Source organism: Amblyomma americanum, chromosome 8 (assembly GCF_052857255.1).
Source record: "Amblyomma americanum isolate KBUSLIRL-KWMA chromosome 8, ASM5285725v1, whole genome shotgun sequence".
Classification (NCBI taxonomy): domain Eukaryota; kingdom Metazoa; phylum Arthropoda; class Arachnida; order Ixodida; family Ixodidae; genus Amblyomma; species Amblyomma americanum.
Genome location: NC_135504.1, coordinates 37,286,380 through 37,305,664, shown reverse-complemented (window position 1 = coordinate 37,305,664; position 19,285 = coordinate 37,286,380). Strand labels below are relative to the sequence as shown.

The 19,285-nt window shown below is 43.8% G+C and overlaps 1 protein-coding gene across 1 annotated transcript in view; it reads right to left on the bottom strand.

Moving 5' to 3' along the window:
• Positions 1–303: 303 nt before the first annotated feature.
• The window catches only part of RNaseZ (ribonuclease Z), a 30,710-nt gene continuing 11,728 nt past the window's right edge, over positions 304–19,285 (bottom strand). The window contains exons 12-22 of the mRNA XM_077634510.1: positions 18,340–18,469; positions 16,600–16,697; positions 15,918–16,039; positions 15,256–15,349; positions 12,198–12,339; positions 11,806–11,954; positions 10,660–10,747; positions 8,969–9,089; positions 6,827–6,905; positions 1,412–1,556; positions 304–806 (exon numbers count right to left, since the gene is read on the bottom strand). Of these exons, the coding sequence (XP_077490636.1) occupies positions 642–806; positions 1,412–1,556; positions 6,827–6,905; positions 8,969–9,089; positions 10,660–10,747; positions 11,806–11,954; positions 12,198–12,339; positions 15,256–15,349; positions 15,918–16,039; positions 16,600–16,697; positions 18,340–18,469 (1,333 nt within the window). The 3' untranslated portion in view covers positions 304–641. The remainder of the gene's footprint in view (positions 807–1,411; positions 1,557–6,826; positions 6,906–8,968; positions 9,090–10,659; positions 10,748–11,805; positions 11,955–12,197; positions 12,340–15,255; positions 15,350–15,917; positions 16,040–16,599; positions 16,698–18,339; positions 18,470–19,285) is intronic.

Below are 19,285 nucleotides of genomic sequence, written 5' to 3'. Positions count from 1 at the left end.
TCATAGCTTTACCGTTAAACGATATTTTCACTCTGCTTTCCAATTCAGCAGGTTTGACGGCGCAAGGTCTCGGAGCTGCCAATGCTAAACGGCAGCCGGAATGTATTACTTTAGGTTATGCTGCGCCTTTAATGTTAGCACATTAACCTCTGATTAACTTCAGTTTTTGACGGCTTTGTGGGCATTTTTTCCCGTCGGAGGTCACAGATGCTAGACCGCCTTCAAATAAGCGGTAGTATTTGCATAAACAGGTGTTTTACGTTAGCGTGTGTCATCCTAGTGAAAACAGAAGCGCATTTTTTTAAGCCAGTTTAAGTGAAACCAGCGTTTATTCTGTTTGATGCACGGTCGTGCACATAGTTGCCAGATCATAGGCTTTTTTTTTTTTTTACACTCCATGCAATGGGGACACGAAATCAACAGTATTACTATTAAAATGTGGACGCTCCATAAGCACATATGTCACAAATAAAATGTTCTGTTCTATCTGTGCCTTATCTACACAATTCACACACGCACACACAAATGTCTCAAGCTTGAAGCAAGACCCTTGTGATGAATTTGATGCACTGAAGACAACTTTCTGGCAAAGCTTCTTTGCGGTCTTCCAACTCTCCTTGTCCATTTGTTGCACAAACATCTCAGGCTTGGGGAACTGACACTTGTGCCGAGTTTAATGCATTCAGGAGTGCCTTCTGACGCAACTTTTTCGCAGTCTTCTCCTGCATCTCTTCGTAGTGCTCAGCAAACAGGCTCTTCAGAGCAGGGAATAGGAGTGGTAATATCGGCAGGTCACTCGGTCGCACCTGCAAAACAGTTATGCTTTTAAAGCAATGTGCTTTCCTTACAAACTGCTATAGAACGACATTCTGCATGTCTCTGGCAGGCATGCCAAACTAATCAAATTCAAACTCTTTCCCCAAAAAGTAAGCTAGCTGTAAGAAGGTCAAAATAAGTCAAGCTAGGATGCCAAAGAGGAGTTTATGCGGCCATTCTGGGTGTCATAAAACTTAGAAACGAATGCTTTTTTGCACAAGCCGCTGTCTCGTTTGTGGTATTGCAAATGCTCTTCATTTCTAACTGGCTATTTCACAGCAGTCATGCAATTCAATAGCAAGGACGGCTGATGACACTTAAACATGCTGAGACAGTCCCGCGAAATCAAAGTCTCTCGCAAATGCACAATAAATATTGTGCTATTCCTGGCCAAAAAGAAAAGTTAACAGATGAAAAGTAGTAAGCAGGTCATGATGAACAACCTGCAGTGTTCGACTTCAGTGCAACCAAGTCGCACACAATTCTCATAAATATAGGCTGTTTGCTGTGGACGCCGTAATTAACTGCAAACAAGACACTGCTCGTGCCATCCTGTGGATGGTGCACAAATGCTATCTGCGGTACATGCACGCACCAGCATGTGGTCGAAAGCACAGCCAACGCTGCCATGGAACTTGTCCGAGATGAGGGGCAACTTGGCGTAGCGCTGGCTGAAGTGGGTGAGCAGTGTGAATTTGGCCTCCATTCGCTTGCCAACATCGATTGCTTGGCTTGTCGTGCTGCACACAGAACATGGACACATTTTTAATGGCACATGGAAAACAGTATAAAAGCATCCACCAAAATACCACGTCGCATGCAGGTGCACACCTACGTTTCGCGACACAGTTCTTTTCTGTTACAAAGATAAAGCTGCACGCGAAGTGACCGAGGCCTTTCACGTGCTTGCCAGTTTATACGCACATATCAGCCATTTATTTTAAACACTCACAGACAAAAAGTGGCTTTTTTGAGAATTGCTTGTCTGTTTATCACACTGCCATTGCTCCTTTGATCCTATATCATCCATTTGTTTTGAAAAAAATTTTTGTCGCAAAGTAGACACTCATTCAGTGCATTCCCCATATGTCCCACATCCTTTTAGAATGAGGCAGAACCAACTCGCCCAGCTCACCCTCTTGCTAGGGAGAACACACAATTGTGCGTAGCTTCATTTTTAGTTTTGGCTACCTATCAGTGACAAATACTATGACAGGACAATCAAAAAGAATTCAGCACAAAAAGTCACCACATTTTTCACGAGTGAGATCAAACAATACTGCTAAGTCTCATCAACTGAACTTCAACTGTTCATTGTTTATCTGTCCGAAACAGTGCCATGAAAAGTATTACCGAGAAGCTATAAAACAAAACTGGTCACAGCATTTGTAAATAGCAGGATATGCGCCATATAAGACATGCGTTCTGTATATTCAAATGAGCCGATTTTTTTTGGCACTAATCTCGCTCAGGCAGTACTCTGTTATTAAATTGTCAGCACACTGTTTTACAACACGCGTCCCTTATGTTTGAAAGCTGGGCACGGGCACACAGCTAGTTTACTCGTGTACAACGGTCGACAGCATTCTGCATGAAAATGCAAACCATGCCAATTACTTCACTGCTGATGCAAAGGCTATGTAGTTGGTTCAGTAAATCACAAGGCACATTTGATCACCTTCCATCATGTGCTCAAACTGCACAGCCTTAGCATGACTAGCTTGTTTGTGCTCTCATGCTTGACGGTTACTGGGCATTCAGGTAAGCACACATGCTTACTTCAAAAGGTCACCACCATGCAGTCGTTGCACTTCGCCTGTTCTTTGCTTTCTCTCAGCTCTGGCCTGGAGCCAGCACTAGTCTCTGCACTTACAAATATGTACCATACATTCCAGCATGCAGCCCGTGGGCTATACATGTTGAGAAGTTAAAATCTGGGGTTTTGCGGACCATCTACGAGTGTGGATTATGGAGTTTTTTTTTTTTTTTTCAGAAGTGGCCAGTACAGCATGAAATGCCCAACGCGAGTTATGTACCGGATGTCGACCATTTATGGGTGCAAACAATCTAGTGAAAGATTTTTTTTTTTTCTTCAGCCAAAACTGACCCCCTGTAGACCATACACTGGGTGCGGAGTGTAACACTGAAAATTGCAGTAACTGTGCACTTATTACTTGTAACGAACATGTATCTAACACTACCAACAAGGTGATCCATTGCTTGGCCAACTGCTGGTGAGGCCATCTTGTTTACACCACATCAACGGCTGCACCAACCATCAGTTACATCGAGTTTACACCCGTACAGCCTGCAGTAGGGCTTGTGTACCTGAAGCAAGTGCAATTTTTCTTCGAGGCGAGTTCCACAACATTGGAGAAGGAAAGGGCTTTTCTTTGCACTGCTGCCTACGGGTGCGGCCACTGTCTGACACAATTTCAAGGTGGTCACTTCACCTGCTTGGATTAAAGCCTTCTAACGCAGTTTATTCCTGTGAGAAGTTTGAACAAAATATGTATGCAAGCTAGGCTAGGTACTTGGTTCATCTATCCTACAGTATCATTCTTATTGGATAGTTAAATGACCGCTGCACCAGGAAAAGTTTACTAGTACTGTTTCACTGAAGCGACAGTGATAACCTTCAAACCCCATTTGACTATACACCATACTTCACACCCGCCATGCACTGAAGGTGCCTCTACAGAGACATCGTGGCCGAAAGGAGTGCCCATTTAGTGAGCACATCTTGAGTGAAATCAGAGCAAATTGCTTCAACATCCCCAGAAAGCAGGCAAGTCCACTCCGCCTTATGCTGCTGCTCAGCACCATCTGTTGAGGCATTACAGTTTCAGCCCACACCTTAGTACTCTCTGCTCCGTGACACTTCGAGAGGAACAACTTCAGCATCACCTGCTGTGTGAGCTGGACTTGACCCTGACAAAAGCCACTGAGCTTGCTAGAGATTTGGAGGAGACTAACGGCAAGGCTAACAAACTTGCAAATTAAAAATGTGAGGCATCGGCTTCAGATTAAAACATGTCGTGCAGCACCTGCATAGAAGAATTGAGGAACAGGCATTGGTTTGAAATGCAATGTTCCTTATTTAGCCTATGTTTGTTTGATAACGAAAAATGGTAGGGTTCTGTGGCAGCTAGGGTCACATTGTTGGGGCATGTAAAAAAAATTGGCTGCTAGAAAAGAAAAATAAAACGGCTTCAAGAGTATAAATAAATTGCAAATTATGGGGTTCAAAATCGCAAAACATGTCCTATGAGGGACGCCGTTGTGATGTGCTCTGGATTAGGGTTGTTTAATGTGCAGTGACACCAAACAGCACATGGGCGTCTTTTTGCGTCTAGCCTGCATCGAACCGTGGGCTTTGCAAGTTGGATCAAATGTGCGACCACGGGATCAGCAGCTGAAAGCCAAAGCCAGTTCCGCTGCAACGGGTTCGTTTCAAGAATACGACTTCTGGAAAATGCCAACATAAGTTGCACATCAACGGGGCTGCCGAGGAAAACCTGTAGCAACAACCTGCACATATGCGAAAGGAGGAAACACTTAGTGCTTGGAACACAAGGATGGAATGAAGTGGACAACACAAGATGAGGGTCAACACAAACCCTAAAAGTCCACTGCTGCCCGCCAGCACTGTGGTGAAAGAATTCACTCGGCTACCCAAGGGAACAGGGAAAAAGAGTTTCAGTACATTTCTGCACGCTGATGTTGACCAGACTGTTTGCAATCGATTCTGTAAAGCACAGCATGTACCATTACCACTGCATAGCCTACCAGATACTGCAATGACATGATGGTTGAGCAGGGCACATTACAACCAATCCACGCTTCACAATGGACCCACACCAGTCATGCTAGTCACCAAGAAAATAAAACTGTTAAAATTACACGTGGACCATGACGGATGTAGTATAGTGGAGGACACTGGATTAGTTTCGTTAACTTGCACTGACATCGCACTGCATACGTGCACCTTTTCCGTTTCGCGAGCCACCAAGAACAAACCATTAGCCTCTGTGGAGACTACTGGAGCAACATTAATCCAGCTTTTCAGAGTGAAGCATTGCAACAGCTTTGCTGCCGAACCCACTACATGCAGGGAGGTAACAAGTTTTCGGTTTGGATATCCATCCATGCTGGCTACGTTCAAAGGATACTGTCAGCACCAAATGAAACGTGAACAAGACAGTAAGAATGTGAACAGCAAAATGAGCTGATCTTATTTGAGGGAAACATAAAATACTAGTGCAAGTGGTTATCACTTACGATGACTAGTCTCTGGAAGTGTTAATGAACTCCGCCTGCATTCCTCCTCCAGCTGCTAATACTTTAGTTTTTTTCGTGTCACGTGCCTTTTATTTGATGCTGACAGTACAGCCTTTGTTGGCTTGTTTCTGGGGCATGTAATGCGGCTCACTTTGGATCGACAGCATAGTAAATGTCTCAAAAGCGAGTGAAGCTCACGTTTCCATTACTTTGAAGCTTAGGTTTTTCATGAGGGACACAAGAGCACTTAGAAGCAAATTTACAGGCTTCAAAGCTTAGAAGCAAGCCCCATTGGCCACATGTGTTTGACCAAGGCTGTACACAAAGCAACTTTTGGAACGTGTTCCTGGGACACAATTCTAACTGACTGACATAGCTACGGGCAGCCGAGACAAGAAAGAACAGCACAAGAACCTCAGGAGCAAAATCGCCAGGATACAAGACGACGGGATAAACAAGAACACGTGCATCCTGAGTGTTGCAGCAATGCTGGTCCTGAGCTACTGAACTAGCAAAACTGGAGACCAACTCTCCATGAGTAGCATCATGAGTCGACGCATCTTGCGGCGAAGTTCCTGAGCCGAAAGGCAAAACAAGTTCAACTGTTTCTTGGGCTGCTCAATTTCTAATACAAGCTTCTGTACGACGCATCTCATAGCCTTAAACTGCATCGCTGTTTGCCAAAAAGAAGTAGCCTAGAAGACAACCAACGAAGAAGCAACAGCATTCCCAAAAACAAACTAGCTTATCCAGTCCGTAATAAAATTCATGTGTCACTACCTAAGAAAGCCTTTGGTGCTGTCTGCTGGTGATGGAATATTGGGGCCAACAAATGCCAGCTGCATTTGCCTCAAGACTGATAACGACTGGTGTGCACAGCTGCTTACAGACAGGTCATGAACCCCAGTTCAGTAGTGGATGAAATTTAGAATTTCCATCCTCATGGTCGGAAATTCGAGATTTTCACAAACTTTTGCAAGATATGTTGCACCACTGCAAGCCAACACACTTGGAGTTCTTTTGATGCATATGTTGAACTGGAGTTTGCATCTTTCCCAGTATGACAACGGGTTTGCGTACACACCATAAAAGGACATGGCTTACGCAAACTCTTTCAGCCGCCTTTCAATTCAGTCAATGCTGACATGCTGTCCCTGAGTAAAGGTCTGCCATTAGAATTCTGTCAGAGAAACCAATAGAAGCTGCTCACACTACATGAGTAACACGAATGGATCCAGTTCTTCCACTTGTCTCGTGTAAGCCAGATCATAGATGGCACAAAGACAAACAGCCTGAAGCTTACCAACCCTTTTGGCAACTACACGACAAACTGTCTACAAACAAAACTGTGCCTCCTGCACTGCAATATGCAGTGCTACTGATTCTGCATTCCGCACATCCTGAAACTCTCTTGATGAAAGCTTCCACAATGAGCTCCATTTGGTGGACTGTTCAGCGGTAAGTCTGCAGCTGTGGCACGTGTCAACAGTAATGCACTTACAGTATGTTCCTGGGAATTAACAAGCACGCCATGCTCCTAACTAGACGTAGCCTTTCCTAGTCCCATTCGACGGCTCAAGGTGCACATCATTTCATACACATCGCCTGCTGCTGACATAAGGGAGCTGACAGGACTGTTTGTTACACGTAGAGTACCCGGTGTTAGTGTACCAGACTCAGTTGTGGAATTCACCCACAAGCAATGGCACCCGTGAATTCCAAAATTCACCTGTGAGTCTTAATGATGGCTTCTTCAGCCAAGTCATCCTCCATTGTAGCCTCATGGATCAGTATGTCACTTCCTTTTCCTGTTAAAAAATAGAGCATGCATTTCAAAACAACTCATTCACATAAACGCCATCGCAGAAGAATAACGAGAGCTACTGAGGACATCAGAAATTCGTGGGCCAATGTAATGGTGACCTCTGTGTTGATCACAAAGTGCATAATTTTCAAACACTCTTCATCCCGAAAAACAGCCAGAATTCCTGTGGCATGAGTAGTTAGCAGTAGTACTATTTAGGGGCTAATGGTAAAGCGGCAACTCTGGCCATAATGCACCCATTATTTACTACATACACTTACGGCCAAATTTTGAGGGGTAAACTTCGTGGGTTTAAATGCTAGTTCAATGGACGTTGTGAGAGGCTATAAGGTTTAAAAGTAAAATATTTAAACTAAAGTGTTTCTGAGAGCACTACAGCCTAAAGTATTTCAAGAGCACCAATGTCTTCCAAAACCTGAAGAAAGTCCAGACTGCAGGCAGGTGTGGCAAAACAGCCACCCTCATGACAGTGCATTGCCACTGGTGGCTACTGTACAGTAGTGAAGAATGATCAGCTCATGGGCAAGGCAATGTTATAAACTGTTATTCCAATGTCATATTGTTCAATTCCATTAGTTAATAAAATGGTTTCAGGACCAGGAGGCAATGCTTCTCGGAAACCCACCATGTTTGTGCGCAAAATAAAAATATACACTTGTTTTTGCTGTCACTTCTATGTGGCACACCTAGTCCTGGGTTGCCAGTGCAAGGCAGGGGTTTGGTCTCAAATTGGGTTCCGCAAAGCACTTGAGCTCCTTGGAGTACATTTTTGGTTCCCCAAGCACCTAAATCCATGCACGCCTTGGGTTCCATCTTTTCTTTATCCACATTAGTATTTTGAGACTAATTATACCATAATTTCTAAGCAGAAGGCTGTTTCACTATACACCCTATCATCATTAATAGAATTTAGGCATTTTTTTCAGGCACCGTGCATGCATGCGTGCACACTCCTTCCTGCATGCATGTAAGGCAGGAAGGGGCAGAAGCCAGGACACAGAGTTCGTCATCATCATTTGAGTGGCTGTTGGGGAGTTCCCAAGGCTACAAGGATTGAGAACCCCTGAAGTAAACCATAGCTTGGGAACGTAGAATGTTCCCGTCTATATTCCCATTTTTTCTTTAGTACACTGCCAGAAAAATGGCACAGTACAAGTCTTTATTTGGCACGGTGAAATTCTGGCAAATTTTCAATAGCCAGAAGTAGGAGGCAGATAGTTCAATGTTTAGGGGAATCTCCCAAGGTGGAGCAGATTTGTAATAAGGAAGTAATTGCTGATTAGCATCCACCCAAACGTAGCCATATGGCTGAAAAGGAAAGCTGCACGGCTTCCACGGAAACTTCGCAGTTGAAGAAAAATTTCTCCTGGGACAGGATTTGAACCCAGTACCACCACCTAACCGGGGGCAGTCGCTCTACTAACTGACCTAACTGGGACAGCTGGCATATCGTAAAGAGTGAGCTAACTGCCCAACAACTCAAAGTGGGGTGTTGGTCCAACGTTTAGGGGGAACCCCCGAGATGGAGTCTATTAGTAATAAGGGAGCAATTGCTCATTGGCGCCCACCCAATTGCAGCCATGTGGCTAAAAAAGAGAGGCTGGTCCTGGGCTTGAATCCTGGACTAGGACAAATTTTTCTTCAACTATGTAGTTTCTGTGAAAGCTGCATAGTTTGCTTTGTAGCCATATGGCTGTGCTTGGGTGGATGCTAAATTGTAAATACTCCCTTATTATCAAGTAGGAGGTACAGCGCATTATAGTCACAATATACATACTATAGCAGACATAAGCTCCACCCTCAATTTTAATTATAAAAATCTTCCAGTTCCTGCCTTCGGCCAGTAGCATTCTTGGCTCAGACAAGTCCTATCAGCTTCCTTCCTCACGGAAAAAAAAATACAAAAGAATGAGCTTGGCAGCAAAATATCTCTGCTGTTTCACACAACAGCAGGATATCTTTTGACTGTGCATCTACAATCTTCCCAGTTATTTTAGATCACCCTTTCTGTCCCCTAGAAAGACTGCACAAGCACCATAGACTGACCTGCTTTGATCAGAGCGTCACAGGGCATGGTGTCACCCGAGTATGTCAGCTTCCAGCCGGTCTCTGCGGTGAGGGTGACACCGTAGGCGTTCTTGCAATGTAGAACAAGCACCGTGCCGAACTGCACAAACATCATCAGTGACGACAAAGAGATGAGAGCCGGGAAATGGCAAGCTAAACATGAAAACGTTTAACAAAAACAGGCCGGAAAGCTTTGCCAGAGCAGCATTAATAGAACTATTAAAGCAGTCGGCTTGATTTTATTACTGCTTATTAGACAACTATGAATTAGGTTATTTTATATGTGGTGCGACACACATCCGACAAAAACATTTGGCTTACCAAGTAAGACTCTTAGGTGCTCAAATCTGCTACTGAGACTGGGGTTTTACAGAAAACTCACTATCAAACAGCAAAACAGCGAAAAATTGACAGGCTATTACGATAGTTCGTAATGCGAGGTTTGAGCGCAGCTCTTTACAAGCCACCACTGGCAGGTGGTGTGTTACGCTGCTGGCCACCCTTTGGGATCTTCCTGTAACAGCCACCTTCCAGGTGGCATTTTGCTCTGCTAATCGGACAACCGGTTACGCCGACATCGACGCGGAATGCAGGAAAGGGTGCCAAAGAGCTGCGCTCTAAAAGGAGATCATCCTCATCATCAGCCCAGCTGGGCCCAAAGGACTTTCCTACTGATCCCAGTCTTTCACCAGTTCTGGCACACCCTATCCTTACAAACTACCTAATGAAGGTATTGGTGAGCGCTACCAAAATACGGAAAGGGACGAACACACAAGACAAGCGCTTGTCTTGTGCGTTCGTCCCTTTCCGTATTTTGGTAGCGCTCACCAATACCTTCAAGGATGCATTTCCAACTAGCCCCAGTTGTAGCTCTTTTGACTCGTCTGCCCATTAGGTCTGTTCGATTTGGCTGCACCTGCTGCTGCATCAATTCAAGGAGTGCAGCAACTTCACATTTGTTGTGTCAGTGCAGTGTGCACCTTGTCCACTTCCATATTTCTGTTTTCTTTTGTAAAAGTGCCCGTTACAGCACAAGTTCTTGGCTGGCGTGCACTCTCCAAAGTGGAAGCGTGCAGCAACAAGGTGGTGCCCAAGGGTAGATCGGAAAAAAGGTGACCACAGACTTAACGGTGGCTTGCCGCTCTGCCATCAGCGGAGTGATACGAAAATCAAAGATTCCACGTGTATTTTTATTTCCGTGGGCCTAATTTGCGGCTATATTGTCTGTGACTGAAACTGTTTATTCACAGAAATCTAAAAAACAAAATAAAAGCGAAAGCCAAGCCGCCACTGGACTGGCTGGATTAGGCACTCCGCGCGTTGGTTGACTCCGCCTAACTACCGCGTTCAGTTCGAAAAAAGGCGGCAGCCGGGACGTTTACTCCAATTTAATTAGGGCAATCGGCCACACAGGATAATAATTCGAAGTTTCTAAGAATGCCCGGAAGGTGTAGACAGAGTTCCCGCGGTAAAAAGACAAGTTCAGATTCCTCTTTAGTGCACCTTTGATAGGTCAGCGATCACATAAAGACCATCTTAACTAAATTCACCTACAGGTGGGTGGAAAAGGCACAAGTCAAAATTAGAATTCTGAACACTCATTTGCCTTACGTGAAAAAAAAAAAGAAAACATGCATGCTTCTCATTGAAAACTTTTAATGAAAACTCACGTCTTTTAGCTTGAGCTTCTGAAGTAGCTCCAATTTTTCAGCAGACGGTGAGGCCTGGTCATAAAGCAATGATGCATTGTCCACATATCTAGACGAAAGCACACAAGCAAATAAGAAAATGCAATGGTAATCCTGAATACATTCATTCATCACTATAGTAGCCCAACGTCACTGTCAAAATTTTTATCATCAGCGATCTAGCTAAGTGCTCTTGAGGTCAAAGGCCTCTCCCCGTGACTCCTAACTGCTTATCCCGTTAATTCACCAATCTCAATGCTCCACCGTAATCCTCTGTCACCTCTAGAACTGTTTCCCTCCTCCTGATATATACTCTGTCACTCTTCACTAACTATTTGTTCTACGCACTGCTTTAAAGTACTGGATTGTATATAAAACAGGGAGTCCTCTTTGGTAAAACTTATAATAAACTGCACATCTCCAACCAAAAAATTTAATTATAATTGTAAATCAACGTTTCGAAGCCGACTCGGCTCCTTCATCAGGGGTGACCGAGGGCGGCAGCTAGAGTTTACTGAAACCTCTTTAAAACCTCATTAAAACCTTGAAAAAACCCACAGGCTCACACTGCACACCAATACACCAAAAATCTATGCAACGTGGACATGATATGGTATTGTCATGAACCAGTGTCATATCTGTGTAACATAAGTAGTCTGCCTATGACAATTATAGCTGCCACATGACTCTTTTAACAGTTGACGCTAACATATTGTTATGACGGCATACAAAGACATTTGGTTCACAAGGAATTAAAAAACAACGCAGGCGATTGCACAGATCAGTGCCTGAAAAATAACAAACAAGCTCGATGGAAGTGAAAATGACAAGTGCAGCAAGTGGTTGATGGACCTGGTAGTGTGCATCACCGACAGCCCCTGCTTGTGTGTGTCACTATGGTTTATCTTTTTTTTCTTAATTGCCGTGAAAGGTCAGTTAAATGCTCATAGCATCAGACCAAATAAAAACCCTCACACTGCAAGCACATAAAGCACCAAACACATAACATCATCTCTAAGTAGCAAAAAAAAAAAAAAATTAATGCTCGTGACAGGAAACGTTCATTGCAGCTCCTCTTGTACTGCTGCCATAGCTTTTAATAAAAATTTTAATTTGCAAACCACTCACTTGAAGAGTTCGGCTACCGAATCAAATGCATGGCTGCAGCGAGCCATCCAAGAGACCATGAACTTCGGAGCCACCACAAGAAGTGGTTCGTACGGAATGCCAAGTACCTCGAAGGCAGCTTGTCTCTCTTTCAATACCTTCACCAAACCCTGCGGAGAGGCGCAAATTTATTAGGCCACACCACTGAAAGGATGACTTTCAACACATTCCAGCCAACGTTCTCTGAAGAACTGTGATTACACAACTTTAAAAATGATAAAAACTAGCCTGTCTTCCTGATCCAATCACGAACAAGAACTGTACTGCTTCTTCTATACTACTATACTGCTTCTTGATAATAGATACAGCTAAACTTTAATTTCTTACCAAGTTTGGTGATTTTGGACACTTACCAAATGATGGTCTGCATGAAGGTGAGACACAAAGATGCAGCTCAGCCGTGTCAGGATGTTCCTGGCACGCTCGAGGCCATAGAACCGAACCAGCTGGTTGAACGTTCCTTCGCCACAGTCCAGAAGAATGGACATGTCTTCACTGAAATTGATAAAAAAAATCCTAAATTCTAAAATTCTAAATATGATTTATGCAAAAGGCTCAGTCGAAACTAAAAAAAAAGCATCAGCTATATGACCTTCTTCACTGGTAACCCATCAAGAAATGCTTCATTTCTTCTGCCTGGGAAAGAACTGTTTGTCTACATGCTAGGTATGGGTGCAACTGTTTACTGAATCATCTGCACACTTGGGCAACTTAGTTACCATTATTTATTCAGCTCAAACGTGGAGATTTCTGCAATACAGAAATAGTGGCAATACTAGTGTTCCTTCAGCTTTAAATCGTTCGCTAAGGTTAATTTGGGCTAAACTGTATTAGACCACATTTTTCAAAAAAATATTCACAGGGACACCTAATTACATTGTGTGTTAGCTATGCAATAGCATTCCAAACTGTTGGTGCCTTTCCCGGAACGTGACTGGTGGGACTTGCGAGGTGCAGGTTGCCTTCCCGCAACCTGTGTTGCTCTTCCTACACATGCTTTTCCCGGGCTCTCCCGTAAACCACCTGTCATGGTTAGCAGGCAGCAGGTGACACCACCTGCCACCTAGAAATTATGCGACGCCGCTTTTGTTTTTCTAATGATGCTTCTAAGTTCTAATGCTAAACCTGGATATAATGAGCCTCCATATAGTTAATTCCTTGATAATACGAAATTCCTCAATTCCCGAACGCCGCCCCCACTGAAGTGTTTGTATCTGCAAACTCCATGTAACAAAGTTGTTGCACTGGTCGGCCTTAATATAACAAACTCGCTGGCGCCATCAGCAGACGCACGGCGAGAGCGGGGACTGTGGGGCACCAGCAACCAGAGGCGAAGAGTCAGTTTCCAAGGACTATGGCGGACGGCCAGACCGACAGACTTTGAGTGAAAGTTCTACTTCACGACCAAAGCTGTACAAGGCGTGCCATTGCTGGAGCCTTGACCTTGAATAAATAAATAAATAAATAAATATTGCTGAGTTGAGGGGGTGAGGAGGAGCTTCGTTTTTCATCACAGATATCTTCAGTGCTAATAAAGCTAGCTTAAAAATTTTTGCACTGCGGTGACGAGTGATTGAATACCGATTGCTCATGTGCTTTTCCTAATCCCAGTGAATATCATTTCATGGTCCCTTTAATGCTTGCGACCAAAGCTTGTGAAGCAGCAGCCATGTATACCAAAGAAAAAAATTACAGTAGAACGTTGTTAGTTATTTGAAATGTTGTTTTTTAAATGGAAGAATAAAGTGTGTTATCCAGAGAAATGCATCAAAGAAACCATTAAGTTTTTCAAAAATGTGACTCAAGAATGAAGCACAAAGAACGCGTTGCTGGCCCAGCTGGTTGGTCATTACAGAACGTGCAGTGCTGGCAGACAACAGACAAGACGAGGTTTAACTATCAACTTTATTTTTGAAGTTACGGAAAGTGCAGCGCTGGAAGTTTTGCAGGTTTTTGCAGTTTTGCAAGTTCTTGCAGGTTGCAAAAAAATATGTGCCAGCGCGTCACTGGTTTTTTTTCCTAATTACTTGCATAGCAACATGTGTCTGCATATCACTGGTTAATCTTTGGGTCGCAGTATAAAAGTTGCGGATCAACTACCTTCCAAAAAGCCACCGCGGTGGCTGAGTGGTTATGGCACTCGGCTGCTGACCCGAAAGACGCGGGTTCGATCCCGGCCGCAACGGTCGAATTTCGATGGAGGCGAAATTCTAGAGGTCCGTGTACCGTGCGATGTCAGAGCATGTTAAAGAACCCCAAGTGGTCGAAATTTCCGGAGCCCTTCACTACGGCATCCCTCATAGCCTGAATCGCCTTGGGATGTTAAGCCGCCATAAAACATACACCAAACTCCCAAAAAATAAAGCTGACGGTTCAGCACAGTCATGTGCTCATCTTGTCCATCATCTGCCAGTGCTGCATATTCCATAAAGTGGAAAGAAATTCAGACACACCTCCACATACTAAAAAAATTTACCGACGATTACAGTAGTCCCCGATTCGAAATTTGAGTGAAGCTTGATTTCGCAACATACTGAGGCAGAAAACTCTGCGATACTCAAGCTGCCCTTAATACAACAATAAACTGGACACAATTGATATAATAATACATACTAGTATCAGCAATCAGCGATACTAGGATCAGCTCGCTCACGTGTTATCGTACCTTTTCTTGGTCGGTGAATGTGTCGTAAGATCGGAATTTGACTTAATAATGAACATGATTTTTTTTTTTGAAATATTATCCAGGAATGTGTTAAACAGATGAAAAAAGGCTGGTGGTTTAGCAGTGCTAAGCACAAAGTATTGCGCGAAAGCATGGCTTTTTGTAGGTGGACACCTCGCCACGTACCTTAAAGCATGACTGAGGTGTGCAGTCTAAACCTTCCCCTGATTTTCAGAAAAGAAAAGGTGCACAACTGCCTCAGTTTGTAGGTGGGTGCCACCGCCTATTCACAGGGTGATTGTGGTGTCCACTAACCCAGTTACACTTGCTACTCAAGAGGCTTCACACAGACACTGCTGGGACCCAAGAACTGCGACTAAAAGTGCATACACACAAAAATAGTGTCACTCTACGAGACAAGCGCACAACTGCCTCAGTTTGTAGGTGGACCCCACCACCTAATCACAGGGTGATTGAGGTGTCCACTAACCCAGTTACACTTGCTACTCAGAGGCTTCACAGAGACACTGCTGGGACCCAAGAACTGCGACTAAAAGTGCGTACACACAAAAATAGTGTCACTCTAAGAGACATTTTAATTTCTCACTATCCTGAGGATAAGAACCTGAAAACTGTACGAACGAAGAATGTATAAACATGGTTCTACTGTACATCTTTTCTTGGTCTTTAAAGTTTTGTGCCTGCAGATCCTTAAGTATGCCAATTCAACAACATTAAAGCCTTACCTCACATTGACCAGAATGGCACTGACATTGCGGTCCTTCCCAGGAATCGCTGATGCAGTGCCCAAGAAGAGGATCTGAGGGTGAGAGGGCATGCCTGGGAAAGGAGGAAAAGACAAATCACATTCTGCATACTTACAGAAACAAAATAAACTTTCAAAGAAGTCAAAATAACTGCAGTGCAGCTTGTTCTTTGCACTCAAAGTGGTCCATTAGAGCTGGAACCTGTTTGCAAGTCTCTTCATACAGAGCTAAGCACAAAGCTGATATAATAAGCACAACAATGAGGAAAGCACTGCTGCATCAACAGTGTGCAACATGACGCTTGCTCATGCAAACCGATACTCAGGTTTTGCTTCGACTTTGCTCACGTTGTGCCTCAAGCAGGCAGGAAATATCTATCCCAAATGGCAACTAAGAACTGTGCCGAATGTGTGTTTGTTGCAATAAAATTAAAATGGCATTGAGATTACACTAGCAATGTCTAAACACTTCGCACCACAAAATCAGCATCACACAAAGGGGCGTACAATTGCTCTTCTTTCCGCAAAAAAAACAAAAAAAAGAAAGAAACAAGCAACCAGTTTCAGTGTGATTTCGCATTGTAAACTCTGATTTCTGTCGTGCAGTATTTGAGGAATAAAAGATAGCAGTTTGACAATCACCCGACACTTCGTCCTTCTTCAAAGCGGCCGCCGCTTTCAGCTCTTCGAGCTTCTCACTGAAGCCAAAACTTGAGTGTGCTTCTTCCACATAGGCCTCAGGTTCCACACGTACAACCGAATCTCTGGACGAGGAAAAAAGGAAACACATTAAAATGCACGTGTTTCAAGCCCACTATCACAGTTCGTAAGAGGCACTCCAGTGTATACAGCACTTACTAGCTACCGCTTCTGCTCAAAAGAGAACAATAAATAAAAAGTGAAATAAGAGATTATTCCAACCGATAAGTAACCTCTCAAGAACTCTTAAGCATAAAAATACGGTGAAAAGTTGTGAGATAAATAGAATTTCAAGATCAGTGAGGTACCGAAATTTTGCACTATACTGGCCTGGTCATGCATTCCATGAATTTAAGTCTCCTATTTAGTTTTATTCTGCAGTGCAAACATCACCGTGCAGACCGCCATCTCTGCCACAGCTCTAACGACACCGTAACCCAACATTAGGCCAGCAAAGCACACTTAGGGCCTGCACCCACACGATAAGGCAGGCATCTGTGCGAGATACATGCATGCTTCCTCACTAAAAATATGTCATCTACGCAACCAAGAAATATAAAATCATACTCATTGCTTAGCAAAAACTGCACTGACTGCCTGACCACAAGGCAAATGAGTGACTCACCTATCAAGTCCCCGAAATGGCCGCAGCCTAAACTTGGACATTGAGTCACCGACAGTAATGTTCAAGTCGGCAAGTTCCTTGGGTAGACAGGAAGACTCCTGAAGTAAACGAAAAAGAGAGGCGGAGTTCAGTTTGTAAGTGCCTGACATTGTAGAAACAACGCAGTTACGTTCCTAAGAATTTTTCAGGATGCATAATGGAGAGAGAGAGAAAGAACAGTTAAAAAAAAAAGGCAGGGAGGTTAGCTAACTCAGGTCCAGTTTGCTACCCTGCATTGGGGGGGGGGGGGGTGAATGACAATAAGAAAAAAAGGGGAGATACAGCCGACAAAGGACATAACTGTATACACATGAGGTTAGTGCATAAGGCATAGACGTGCTCACACAACTATAAGCACTCTCAAAGGCCTATAGACATCCCCAGACCTTTGTAGACCTCCGTAGACCTCTGCAAACTTTCGTAGGTCTCTACTGTAGAGAGTGGTAGAGTGTCTAGCCGACTTAAAGCACTCATTGCGCCATGTACCTGGACCCCTCATTCAAACTAATATGCATCTTTTGATGATCAGGAAAGAATTCAGTACTGCCCCACCAGAGAGACAATAAGCAGGAGCATTTTAACTCCTTGCGCAGGAGAGATATGGAGTTCCACGTTGTAAAAGCAGTGATAACTGGCAAGCTGCGAGGATCGCTCTAAAATGAACGCAGGTGACTACACTGCATGCAAAGTAGGGCACCAGCTTCAAAGAGCAACTCTGGAGTTTTTGTGACGTGCGCATATTTTACTGAGACTTTCACTGTAGGTTCTCCTCAGTCTTCTGATCATTTGAGACAAATTTCACAGCTGGCCAACATTTTGTTTCAGAGCAAATTCATTTTAAAATTTCCCGTTTCATGACTTCATTCGGATCACTTCTATGGGCAATCTCGTGCATGTGACATCACGAGATGCCTGCCCTTCAATATTCGCTCTGCGTTTGCTGAAGGAAAGAATTTCAAGCTTGTATTTGGTCATTTCAGACAAATAATGATTGAAGTTATCATTTTCAGTCGCCAGTATAGCTGTTCAAGGCGTACATAAGCATCTTCATGACAGTATTCACAGGAGCGCACTTGTCCTGTGTCCTTCGTTCCGGTGTCGTTTTGTTAGTGTGTAGCGCGTTATTCAAACCAAAACTCACAACACTATTTGTTGGTTAAAACCCAGTTTCAGTTTCAGTGTTGACGTCATGTGTTTTGCAATTTTGTCATTGTTCTGCTCATTACAATGAAGATATTTTAATCACAAATGAGCGAGAGAGAAGTCCAAGGAATATAATGCAATTGTTAACTTAAAATGTTCGAAAACCTTCCGGGAGTTACTCATTAAATGTGAGAACGAGAACCCACGGTGATGTTCTATGCAAACAGAAACAGCTTTGTGCTAAGGTCTGAGTTCTGACACAAGCAATATTAAACGGTTTACTAATGCAACAGTGATTCATTACCACAAAACTAAGTCATGAAGAAGCCCATATTGGCCCATCATAGAGAACCAACATATAGCAGCAGCAAGCGGAGTAACCAACACCATTCTGAACTTGCATAAACGCGCAGTCACTAATCTGAGCTGTGTCGTGACTCAGCTGACACAGGTCAGCTTCATGAGATGGACTTTCGAGTCAGATTAGTCAACCACCTTCTACGCAACCTCACATCACCAGATAAGCGAGACTACGTTGAGTGCAAATGCAAGTTTTACCTCCACATGAAGCAACGGAAAGATGGATGAACTGAGAAGGTGGAGCCGATGTTGTGCTCGGTGAAGTGCCACACTGCTCAGAGAGCTGGCACACTCGTTCAACAACAGGTGAGTTGTGCTCGCTGGAAACCTGAGAGCAGAGCAGCCAACCACAGGGTTAGGCCAGATTATTCAACACTCAAAAAGCACAGTGTCTGAGTTGATATATCAAGCAAGTACCATAATTATCAGTGAAGCTACACAGCACACTGCAAGCATTTGCAGCTGATACACCTGCACGCAATAATCAGAACGAAAAATCATTAGTACCTAAATGCAGAAATGAACACAACAGCACCTGCAATGCAGTTATAACTGTTTTATTCATGCAGTGTGTACTCCACCAATAAATATGACTTCACGTACTGCTGAACGACACCAGTGTGTGGCTTCTCTAGTACTTCACACCCTTCGTGACACGTCGAGCAAACTGCTGTCCAGTTCTTGGTCCTTAACCCTTTACTGTCCATTGTGAAGAATTCGCGACAAACCGTTTGCACGCTGTGTACTAATTATTAAGGCCCTTTAGTTTTCTGTGGCAGAAAATTTTTAATTCCGCAAATTAAGAACAAAAAATCTGCAATATTCTGTGGGAAGCCTCCTGCGTGTTAATGCATATGGCTTGTCACGCTGAAGCTGCTGCTGTGCCATCGTCTTGCATTGCTGATTCATGATGCACTGTTTTGTGCCTGTTTGTGCTTTTTTTCCCCTTCCCTACTTCTCACTGCTCTTTCACTGCCTTCTCTTCATTCCCAATGGCGCGTGCTGCATTCGTTCCACATCTGCAGCAACTCTTTCTCGCCAGAACGTGCCGAACACTAAGCATCGATGGCCCAAGGGCGCCAAGAAGTTAGCTTTTCCTCACAGCTCACGAGCATAGTGGGTGAGCTTGTGGGTATCTCAAGAA